General features: G+C 39.6%; 1 protein-coding gene across 1 annotated transcript in view; it reads right to left on the bottom strand.

Moving 5' to 3' along the window:
• Positions 1-346: 346 nt before the first annotated feature.
• The window catches only part of sctr (secretin receptor), a 44,056-nt gene continuing 31,771 nt past the window's right edge, over positions 347-12,631 (bottom strand). Inside the window, exons 10-14 of the mRNA XM_033024604.1 lie at positions 6,801-6,870; positions 2,748-2,839; positions 1,178-1,316; positions 829-870; positions 347-707 (exon numbers count right to left, since the gene is read on the bottom strand). Of these exons, the coding sequence (XP_032880495.1) occupies positions 522-707; positions 829-870; positions 1,178-1,316; positions 2,748-2,839; positions 6,801-6,870 (529 nt within the window). The 3' untranslated portion in view covers positions 347-521. The remainder of the gene's footprint in view (positions 708-828; positions 871-1,177; positions 1,317-2,747; positions 2,840-6,800; positions 6,871-12,631) is intronic.

Genomic DNA, 12,631 nt, shown 5'->3' with positions numbered 1-12,631 from the left:
GAAAAAGTGAAGGAGTCTGAATACTTTCTGAATGCACTGCAGATCAGCCATGATTGAATGGCAGAGTAGACTTGATGGGGTAAAATGCCTAATTCTACTCCTATCACTTATGACTGTATGACCTTAACGGTAGTGCTATTATCACTGAGCTATCATTTGTCTTTCTAACAACACACACGTTAGACATTTCAAAATTTGACTGAATGACAGCTTTACAATACATTACAAAATACCAGGTCCCACTAATTGGTGCACAAAATTGAGCTGCACTTGCTAAATACAAAACACACTTCATAATCCACACATGTAAGAACATTTCTTGTCCATTTTGATCAGAATAATGTCCCATGATAAGCATCCAATGCAAACACCAACTCAAATGACAGACCAATTTGGAATAATTTATACTTCCCAATGGAACTGCCAAGCCTGACATCAAACCTACCGATAGTAGCATCACCTTTTGTTAAATTGTTCACAGCCACAAAAATCATTTGAAGTGCAATATTATATTTGCTTCTTTAAAGAACATCCGATTCCTGGAAAACAAGTTCTTGTTCTTTGGAACTGGAACTTGTCAATAGTGATACCTGTGTTCCACCAGTCATTCCACTATTAATTATGGAACTGTGTTGGTTTTGTAAATCCACGGTAAAATATTTATTCTGCTTCCACCGCCTCCATTTTCTCTTGATTTCAGTTCGCACCTAAATGCAAACAATCATATCTCATGGATAGAAAAACAAAATCTGAATGTTTGTTTGAAGAAAAGAACAATTTTGATCTTATGTGGCTTATAAGTAAGCATTGTTTATTAAAATTACTCACTTCACCATTAAGGAAACAGTAAAGTACTGCAACGACAAAGCCCTGTGGATTAAAACAAATCCTATATTAATGACATGTTTACATTGATGTTCACATTCTCCCACAAGAGTCTTCCACTCCTCACTTAAAGTAATCTTAATTTGTGGTTTACAATGCTTTTTAGATGTATATGGAATAAATTTCCCTCATGCATCCATATCAGACTATCTGAAATGATGTTAATGCATATTGGAAAAACAGTACAATGTACTCAGAAAATTATTCTCACAAAATCCATCTAGAACTCCACGACAATAATGGGGCTTTTAATTATTTATTTGCTAATTCTAAAGTTTATTCAAGTACATACCTGGAACGATCCAAGAAAGAGCTCTAAACATATTCGTAATTCTATGGCAAGGCTCCCTTCTGTTTCCGGAAAAGTTACAAAAACTATATAGTGGACTCCAAACAACGGGATTAACAAGAAAGTAGACTTTGCAAGTCTCCTAGAAATAACAAAAGCAATACACAAAATGTATTAAAATACATCTGATTCTTACATTCTAGAAATAAAATTCGCTTCTGAATGGGAAAAAAATAAGAGTCAAAAGCCTCAACAGATGACGCTAACTTTCTGCACAACCTAACCATTGCCTAACAATTTGAGTCAACCTAGTATTTATAGTGTCAATTCCATTGAATAAGGAATTGGTAAAAGAATGTCACCTTGATTATTTCGAATTGAATAACGACTCATCATTTTCAAAAATGTCTTTGACTATGGCATTACTCAGTTTCCTGCATTTCCCCACTTGCATATTGTTCCTTGATAAACAGAGATCACAAAAGATCGGTGTTTTACATCATGTGTTGCTTTGACTGTGTGCATGATACATTAATATTATAGAACAATCATTGAATCACGTTACTTTATAAATGGAAGGAGACATTCAGGCCTTCATACAAAATAATTCCGAAAGTATTGCACATTTCCCTCTTTTATCATTCTCCCTATTTCGATTATCTGTCCATTTGCTTTTTTAGAAAATGACATTGATTTCCTTCTACTCTGTTTATAGTAGCACATTCTGTTTCCCAACAATTCCCTACATCTTAGAATTCTCTTAATTTATCTATTTGACAATCTTTAAATTATTATTTTTTTATTTACCAAATTAATAACTAGAGAATAAATGTATGATTAGGATTTGACTTAATCATAATGATTACGATTTTGTTTTCATTTTATTTATAAATGTCTTGTAACACTGTAGCTGGAAATATTGAAATGGTTTGAGGCAAAATTATCCATTCCCTTTCCTGCTAGTTTCAGAAATTCGGATATATATTATATCCAATGCCAAAAATAACATTACAGCACATATCTATAATTTTTCTCCTTGTTTTTGTATCACTTGCATTTAATTGAAAAGCCATAATTGTATGGCTTTCCTTATAGTTTAAGCACCTTTTAAACTTACACATCTAAAGCCCTGAATTTCTCATCCACTCCATTTTGGGTCACAATGAATAACAGGTAATATCTGCAACCAATACAATTTTAACATACTTCAGTCATTACTAAGAAATAGATCTTACTGCCAAAAGTAACTGATTCTGATTTCCACTAACATCTTTATTTTCTGATGTAATTTGATTAATGCTCTAAATCACTATTTTCATGCAACTGAATATTTTATAGCACTCTATTTGCAGAAATATTACCTTGGGAAATCACACAAATGGATAAATCCAGAATGTACTTTTTATATCTTCAATCATTTCAAAGCCCATGATATGGTTTACAAAGGAAAGCAACATACATGAAGCTAGTGATATCACTATACAGGGGTTCAAATCTCCCACCACCATGGCGAGTTCAAGATTTTCCACACCCAGGGTTTACCATGAAGAAGATGGCAAGCATAGTGACTTACTTGTACTGGTTAAACTCATTCCCCATAACATCAGGTGTTTTTAGCTTTTTTATTAATATCCTAATGATGTGAAGAAAGAGCACAAAGCTGATCTGCAAAATAGAATAAAAATAAACATCTGAAGTCATGGAGTCAGAGAGAAATAGAGTACTGATTCAGCACTGACTATCAACCACCTATTTTCACTAAAACTTTATTAATCCCACTTTTTTCTCTCCACATTCTCATCAGCTTTACAGATTCTATCACTCTCCAAGCATTTTAGGGGCAATCTATAGTGGCCAATTAACCAACCAACACACACATATTTGGGATGTGCAAGGAAACTGGAGCTTCTGGCGGAAACCCATACAATCACAGGGAGTACGTGCAAACTCCACATAGACAGGTCAGGATTGAATTAGATCTCTGGCGCTGTGAGGAAGAGGTGCTTCTAACAGCTCGACTGTGGTGTCCATGGTACACATGCGTGTCACTGCCAAGGCTGCATTCATTAGGCATCCCTAATTGCCCTTGTACTGTGCAATGAATCTTGAAGGTGGCACACAAGCTGACAAGTTGTTAAGTATAGATATAAAGTTTAACAAATCAGATGTTATGCCAAACTCTTAGAAATTCATATTAAGGCTCTTCTTGTGTATTCCTATTTTAGGGACTTCACTATAGGAAGAATGTCAATGCTCTGGAGAAAATGTACAGAAGATTTACGAGATTGCTAACAGGTTTGATGGCCTTTAGGTACATAGAGACAAAAGAAACTTGGATTGTCCCTGTTATACCACTGGAGATTAAGAGATCATATAAAAAAATCATGACCAGTTTTTATAGAACCTAATAGAAAACAATGTATCCACACTGAGGAGTGTTAGTAACTAACAGATATAAATTAGCAAAGAATTGGAAGGAGTGAAAGATTGGTGGCAGAACATTCTGTAGCAACTTCCTAGTTTTGACTTTTGTAGAGTCATCAAGGGCACCAAGAGACAACTCAGATCAAGCAGAATCCCAGATTAACACACAGACACCATCGACTATAGCAAGGTTTGCATGCTGTAATGGCTATGTAGCAAAGTCAGACAGACTTGCTGGTAACAACATATCCGTCTCTGCCAAGCTCAATGCTTTCTTTGTTTGCTTTGAACAGAAGGTCAGTGGAATGACATTGCCTCCATGATAGCCTCAGGTGCACCTATATCCATGGTCATCATCGCAGATGTCAGATGACATTTCTGAGAGTGTACCCGTGGAAAGTAACTGGCCCTGAAGGAGTCCATGGCTGTGTCGTCAGAACCTGCGCAGACCAGCTGTAAGGAGTATTCAAGGACATCTTTAATCTCTCCCTACTCCCTATAAGATTCCCACCTGCTTTAAGAACACCACTTTCACCCTGGTGTCAAAGAAAAGCACAGCAACATACCTTAATGGCTCCTATCCTCCCACCTTAAGAAGCTCTGACATCCACCATAAGAAGTGCTTTGAGATGCTGGTCATGACGTACGTTAATTCCAGGATCCAGGACAGCCTTGATTTACTGCAAATCACCTAGTGCCTCAATAGGTCCATGGCAGATGCTATAACCATGGCCCTACCATCATCCCTGCAATGTTTGGATAGCAAGGACATCAATGCTAGACTCTTATTCAAACCACCTGATTGTGGTTAATGATGCTGAATGGGTCCATTGGCATTCAGTTATTCAAACTGGGGTAAACCCTGGAATTTTATACATGTAGTGTGAATCCAAAAGTTACTGACAGGTTCAGGTTAGGGGAGAAGGGTGTTGGCCAAATCAAACTCATCATTCTGATGCTGGGTTCCGCATGGAGTATAACAGTGGAACCCTGACCTGCTGGCACTCCACTGAAATGCCACAGTACATTGCCTTTTATGTTTATGTCATCAGATTGAGTGCAAGATTCAAAACCTCACTGATTTCAATGGGGATTAAATGGGAGATTTGATTTGATTTGATTCAACTTTATTGTCATTGTCCATAGTACAAGTACTTAGACAACGAAATGCTTTTTCCCCATACAGCCATACGAATAAAAAAAATAAAAGCACAAAACACGATAGTCCATAACATAAATATCCCCACAGCGGTACCAAAGTTTCCTACTGTGAGGGAAGGCACCAAAGTTCAGTCAACCTCCTCGTTAATATTCCCCGATGTTCACCCATGGTCGGGGCCTCCCGAGCCCCCCGCAGTCGCCGCTATGGGCGTCCCGATGTTCAGGCCCTCTCGCCGGGACGATGGAACTCCGACGTCGGAACGGAGGAACATCCTCAAAGGCTTGGACCTCCGAATCGGCCACTTCCACGGCTCCTGAAGTCCACAGGCCGAGCTGGGCGGAGATTCAACGCTGGCGGCCCTCGGCAAAGGGTCCCAGGACTCCGCGATGTTGGTCAACGCCTCCCGCACTGGGAGCTCTACAGACCACAGCTCCGCGATGTTGATGCTGCAGGCCCAACACTCCGGAGCTTCCAACGGCGATCACAGGTGAGGCATCGTCCGCTCCGCGATGTATGCAGCGCTGCGCTGCCGCTGCTGAAGCTCTGGTCCGGTACCCGGCAGGAAAGGCCGCGCCAAACCAGTTGAGAGGCTGCGAGGAGGGGGGGCGAGGGCACGACTTGGAAAATAGTCACATCCTCGCCAGAAAGTGACTGAAAAACGGATCCCCCCTTACCCTACCCCCCTCCCCCACACAAAATACTGAAAAAATTCTTCCAAAACATACCCCAAACAAACCAAAAATAAAAAAAAGACAGAAAACAAACAGACTGTAGGCAGAGGCAGTCATTATGCAGCGCCAGATCAAATGCAAGCCATGAATATATTTTAGCTGTTTCTTAATTGGTTAATATTTAAATTATTTCTAACTGATTTTATATTTTAATTAATTGTATTTATTTCAAATAATAAAATTTATATTTATTACTTCTTTCAATGTTAATAGTTTCAAATATCTAAATATGAGGAGGAATTTCTCATTTCTTTAGCCCGAGGTGCTGAATCTGGGAAATTCATTGCCACAGAAGGCTGTGGAGGTCAAATAATTTAAAATGGAGATTGATAAATTCTTGATTAGTAAGGGCGTCAAAGGTCACAGGGAAAAGGCAGACGAATGGGGTTGAGAGGGAAAAATAGATCTGCCACGATCGAATGACGGAGCAGATTCGATGGGCCCAAAGGCCTAATTCTGCTCATATGCTCCTTATTGTTGAATGGTGCATATATTGTCCAGCTTTGTCTTCTGCCAGGGACTGTCAAGATGATGTGTGCAGGAAAGAACTGCAGATGCTGGTTTAAACCAAAGATAGACACTGGAGTAACTCAGCAGGTCAGACAGCATCTCTGGGGAAAAGAAACAAGTGACGTTTCGGGTCGAGACCCGGTCTGAAGAAAGGTCTTGACCCGAAATGTCACCTGTTCCTTTTCTCCAGAGTTGCTGTCTGACCTGCTGAGTTACTCCAGCTTTTGGTGTTTATCTACTGTCAAGAGGATTTCTGGGTTCAGACTGTGACACACATTGCCCAAGGTTGTGATTAGCGCTCGTGAAATCAGCCATCTATGTTTAGCTCAAGTAAATATGGGTTTGAGGCATATGAAACCAATTAATCCATAATGTGCCCAACGTATAATGTTATATGTACATCGAGTTGTAAGACTGGAAGAAGCTAACAAATAAGAACAGGGCTGGGCCATGGAACATGCTCCACTATTCAATTTCCACACCGGGTCCACTCCCCCAATTTGCACTCAATAATCAAATGAAATAATTATCAGAATATGAAATCCCTGCATGACTGGTATTTTCCCTGAAGGGATTGGAACTTTCATGAAACTGTTTCCCAGCTCATCACTGGAGCTAATTTTAAAATTGAAGAAGGTGTAATATTGGATCCTTTGGATTGCCAGCTCATTATATACCTCTTCCAAATTTTAGAAAGTTTCTACGTGAACAAACAGCTACCTACATCCTACACTAGTCAGCAAACTGCTAAATGCTATTTACGGTATAGTCAAAATAATCCACAGTGCAGAATACTTACAAAAATAGATGAAATTATAGGTCCTTTGATGATCCACCATATATATTCATTTGAATTAATATCCCAGCAGCTGTTGATAAGGCAAATGGGTTTTAAATTAATGGTATTTTTCTTGGACTAAATGGATGAACAAAGTATGTGAATTTGAATAAACTGTTTGATTAGGTACATTATACACAGTGGTATTATTTATTATCGTATTTCTGTATCTTTTATGAATAGGAAACACTCTACATGAAGCTGGACGAGATATTTATAAAACAAAATTGTGCAGAATTTGGAGTAAGGTTTACCAGGTTGCTGCCTAGATTGGAGTGTATTAGCTACAGGACAAACTTGTATTGTTTTATCTGGAGACTTATGGGCCTGTCCCACTTAGGTGACTTTTTAGGCGACTGCAGGAGACTATGCAGTCGTCACATGGTTGCCACATTTTCGCGGGTGGTTGCCAAGGAGTCGCCGTCATGATCGTGAGGAGTATTCAGGGAACTAGTCGCGGCCTCATTATGGTCGCTGCAAATTTTTCAACATGTTGAAAAATTAGCGTAGACTAGAATGAAGCCGCCATGGAGAGTAGCGAGAATTCTCGTGCTGTAGATGGCTCGCCAGGAGGTCCTAGTGGGTTGCCAGGAGGTCGAAGGTTCTCAAAGGTTCTCATAGGTTGTAGCCGGTGCTGACCGGTGAATTTAATTGGCTCATTGGGGAAAACAAAAGAAAGCAGTAGTTTTCAGAACCAAGGAGAACGGACCGGTAATGTTAAATGTCCGCCGAACTTCACAGTCGTGTATCTCTGGCTTCTTAAAAGTTGTCTGGCTTCTTAAAAGTTGTCTTCATTCCTTCTCCCTCCCTTCTCTCCCCTTCTCCCCCCCCCCTCCCCCATTAAAGGACTTACTGTGATTTAACCATCTTAATTACAGTGCCAACCTTCCTGTTCATCGCGGTGTGTGTATCACCTTGACTTTGCACAGTGTGAATTTCAGTGTGAATTTCAGACAGCGCTCCCCCCGCTTGCCCTGTCCCCCGTCTTTGCGATGTGTGTGTGTGTGTGTGTGTGTGTGTGTGTGTGTGTTCCACCTTAACAGTCGCTGTTCCAGTTACCGGTTTTTCAGGCGACCGCCGGCAACTTAACAGTCGCCGGCAGACGCCTGAAAAATCGTCTAAGTGGGACAGGCCCATTAGAGGTTGAATGGTATTCTGATGGAAATGTATCAAATTATGAGAGGCATAGATAGGATAGTCAGTCAGAATCTTTGTCCAGGTGAGAAAGTTTAACAGATTTAAAAGTTACAAAATGGATTCAGGTGTAGAATTAGAAGCAATAAAGAAATGCCTTCACCTTTCTCCCATTACACTAGCAAGGCTACAGCACTATAACACGCAATGTTTTTGCACTATAATATAAACAATCAGAGGAATGTTCAGACAACGGTTCTTTCACTCTGCTCTACAGATTGCAATGTGCTTAAACAATAGATCAACAAGGTCAAAAAACAAGAGTGCTTGAATCTGCAAAAAATAGCTTCCTCGGAAGAACCTGTCAATCTTAACAGGCCAGAGGCTATACAATGTTCTGGAAGATAAAGTATTGCTGAATCGCTGATTATTGGGGTATAAATATATCTGATTGAACATTACCTCTGTGTGTGGGGATAGAGGGAACCTATAGTCTGTATATTACATACTGTAAGCATTTACTGCCACACCCGCCTGGTGAAATAAAGATTTTACTACTTGATCACTCATTTTATTTATTTTATTGCCCAAAAATATCCCCGGGGACCCCTTGTCTGGCATGGCGACCCTGTTTACAGAGAGAGGGGGGATGAGGAACAAATTCAGGGAGAGAAGCTAAATTGGAAATAGTGTAGACCACCTCACCCATGCCTGGCCACCAGTCACTAACAGCAGGAACTACGACACTAAGATCCCGTGAAGAGCAAATGGCTCCAGTACTCCTACAGGGAAGGGCACCCCCAGAAGAATGAAGAGCTGAGAAGGAAGACGAGGAAGAAGAAGGGAGAGTGCTTAAGGCAGAATAGGAAAAGCAGTAATGAATCCAGCAATGAGAGAGTTAAACCCAGAGCACCAGAGAAGGTGAAACAGAAGATAATCGAAGAAGATAATCAAAGGGAAAAAGCAGGATGTTGAGCTGGTGGCTTTCGAGGCACTGTACCTTAACTACCCCGCAAGAATCGAGGCTGCTCACTTTTGCCCCAAGAACTTTAACATTTTGCAGCCAACAGTCGGTACAGTTTAAAACAAACTTGAAACAAAAGACTCTGACCTGTTTGCAAATACAGAGCTATTCTCCATGGTGGAGAGAGAGGGGAAAGTCTGTGAGTAATCGGGCAAATGTGAGGTGTGGCAAGACCCTGAATGACAGGGAATCAGACCAGTCCCATTTCTGGGCTTGGTTAATTTCTAACGGCAGTGGATAGACATCAAATTACTCATTGCTGGTGTCTTTGCCAAGGCACCGCAGCAATTCTCTCTCTAACTCTCTCACTCCAACAAGCAGAAGACTTCAGCAACTTAAAAACAGCGCTTGCTACTGCACCGGATACTGCACGCGTTAACCCTCCCAGTCCAACTGGCCATTATTAAGTGCAATGCCCATACAAGTGGCCACAATAAAGTCTCCCGGGGCAATGCCCTAGCTGACATTACTGCCCACACAGCAGATTACGAATTCTGCACATTGGTCCCCACAGAACCAAAGATTCTAGTAGACAGAACGGCTCTGTCAGACAAGGGAATGTAAAGTTAATTAATGTAAAGTTCTGCCATGTAACAAGATCTTTGGAAATGAGGGGCCTTTGATGGACCTCTGGCTGACCCCTCTCGGACAAATTTGTGTACCTGATGTCTTAATCTTTTACACTATATACACTTCCTTACGCATGCTGATAAGGAGGCAAGAGAATGCGGAAAATAGCTTACACTTTGAAGCTTTTAATGAAATGACCTGTGTCTAAGAGGGAGGAGCAGTAGCAGTAGCAACAAAGAGAGAGAGAGAGTCCAAAGTGTGTTTTAGGTTGAGACCGTTCTTCAGTATGTGTTGTATTTATGAACAAAGTATGAACATTTTTGGTGAATGATTTGTTTAAATGTCTTGGTCGGTACAGTTAGTGGAGCACTGACCTTGGCTAGCAAAGCAACTTTCTAGCTGTGTTTGAATATGTTTTATAATTACGTGAGGAAATTAAATCCTGCATCTCCAGTGGTATAAATAGGTATGTTGCAAAGCCTACCTGAAGCGTCGCTGAAAATCTGTCGCTGCGGGTGTGCGCGATTTTGGCGCCGTTTAGAGGGGGCGGGTTTAAAACGCGATTTTCTCTAGGCTGTTCAAATCGAAGATGTTCAGCCTAGTTAATTATTAACGAAAAATCGCTGAAAGACCCCGTCGCAAAAGCTATTATTAGTTTTAAAGGCCTCGTATAATAGTTATAGTAGTTTAAAAATCAATCTCTAAACCCGCGACCACCAGCAACCGCAGGGTCTCATAAAGCAAATAATAGAAGGTAAGCTGTATATTTTTACATTAAAAAGGGCTTCTAAAGATCCCTTTATACAAAGTTTAATATTGCGAGTAGCTCATTTTGGGCCCATTATATCCCGCAGTATTTTTCTCGGCATTTGGGGGCACAAATCTACCGCAATGTGAACGTTCTAAACCAGCGCGTTCACAGGAACCCACTGGAAAGCTGATTTAAATGGGCTTTTATTTACAGCAATTGAACACTAAATTCCTTCCATTTGGTCTATAAATTAATGTAAATGAGATTTAAAAATCATGTTTTATTGTGAATTATTTGTGAATATTATTTGGACATTTAGGCTATTTAAAAATGTTAATCATTTATTAAGAAATGGATAGATGTTTAGATCTAGTAATTGAAGTCTGAAATTAGCTACAATTAGGTAACTAACTAATTATATGCTTTAATTTCAGGTCATCCAAGTAAGATTATTTTATATTTGTTTCAGAATGCTTCAATCTATGATAACTGAAAATTTCATTCAGTTCTCTTAATTTTTAAGAAAGTTATGGGCTTTTGACTGTTCACGATCACAGCTTTTTTGTTATGTCCATAGAAAATCAATAGGGAACAAAATGCTCATTTCCCAGTATGAAAATGGCCATAACTTTTTAAATACTTGAGATATGAAAGTGAATTAGGTGTCAAATTAAACTTATTTTTATGCTTTATCTGATGGGATAAATTGCAGACTTGATTTTTAAAATCTCAAAATTTTGTATAAACTCAAGGTTATGTAAAAATGGCTGGCTGACAAATAACATTTTCCTCTGATGCAGCCCATGAATGGATCTTGTCTGCAGGACAGCTATCTTATTGTTTTCCTTAAATGATATTTAAGAAGTATATGGCTTCTGTTTTATAATTCTCCAAAGCTAGCTTGGTCAAGGTTAGCAACACAACAGCACAAGATATAATTCCTTTGCCTGATAATATCATAAATATCAAAATGTAAGTTTCTAATTTTTGGGTGTATCAAAGTTTTAAGAGTTTTGCATGATTTCCTTGAGGAGTGTATAACTGTGTTTTACTCTTGAGTGATAATTTTATTGCTTTAAAGGGGCTGTCCCACTGTACGAGGTCATTCAAGAGCTCTCCCGAGTTAAAAAAAAAATCAAACTCGTGGTAAGCACGTAGAATGTATGTAGCGGGTACATCGGAGCTCGGGGCGTCTCTTAGCGTTGAAAAATGTCCACGAGAGCCCCGAGTACCTACGAGCGGCTATTACCGTAATTCTCCGAGTTCGAATCAGGGGAAACTCGGGAGAACTCTTGAATTATCTAGTACAGTGGGGCAGCCCCTTTACATGTGCAAATATCTGAGATTTAGCATACTGCATGAGGTGTGGAAATTTGTGAGTGAATGTCACAGAAAAGCGGGTGTAGAGTGAGTGAGTTTAAAGACTGTTACTTGTTTTTATGGAACCAGTTCTGGGTGAATGTTTAATTAATCATATAATTAAGATGAAATAGGATGTCATTGAATGAGCTTGCTCATTTACGTGATAAATCTTTGTAGAGTTTTAAAAGTTAATGTCTCTTTAAGAAGTTGCAGCTGTGTGGGCATTGAGCCACACAGTTATTTTATTTTCATTGCTCTTTGGAAAAGCATTGGCTATCTATGTGGAAATTAACTGTTTATTCTCTGTCTTCACAACTTTTATTAAACAGCGGATGTGGCTCAGCAAAGAGACTGTTCATTTTCTTCGCCGCATAACCTGGCATTAGGTTTGGTGACCTTGTCGGTATTTAAAGTTTGATTTCTTCCTATTTCTTACCTTTTGAATTGAATTCAAGAGAGATCTGAATTGCGTACTGGCCATGTGGATTTCAGATTGAGGTGTCGGATGAGAATTGGAAATGCCTTTATCTCAGGAAAAAATCTGTTAATTTGAAATTGTGAATTTGGGGAGATAGATTGAAAGCATTGGGAATAATGTTTAAATTGTTTTTTCTTTATACTGACCTATTTTTAAAGGGTCTGACTAGTAAATAGTTAAAGAGTTTAAGTACAGCCTTGACTGAGACTGGACAGGACCTTTGTGATTAATTAATCATATATGCACAGCAATTGACCCGAACCTTGTCAGTCTTATCAGCTGACGATAACGGCAAATCCTTACAACCAGGAGATCAAGAACTGATAAGAAATTGGGATCGGAGGAAATTGGGAGAACGGTGGAAGGAGCCCTTCCAAGTACTATTGACTACACCTACAGCAGTGAAGGTCGAAAATAATCCTCGTTGGATACACCTAACTTATTGCGAAAGAATTGGAAACTGGAAAAAGGAA

This window comes from Amblyraja radiata, chromosome 7, assembly GCF_010909765.2.
Source record: "Amblyraja radiata isolate CabotCenter1 chromosome 7, sAmbRad1.1.pri, whole genome shotgun sequence".
In the NCBI taxonomy this organism is placed as follows: Eukaryota; Metazoa; Chordata; class Chondrichthyes; order Rajiformes; family Rajidae; genus Amblyraja; species Amblyraja radiata.
Note: the sequence above shows the minus strand (reverse complement) of the source record. Positions and strands in the feature narration are given on the sequence as shown.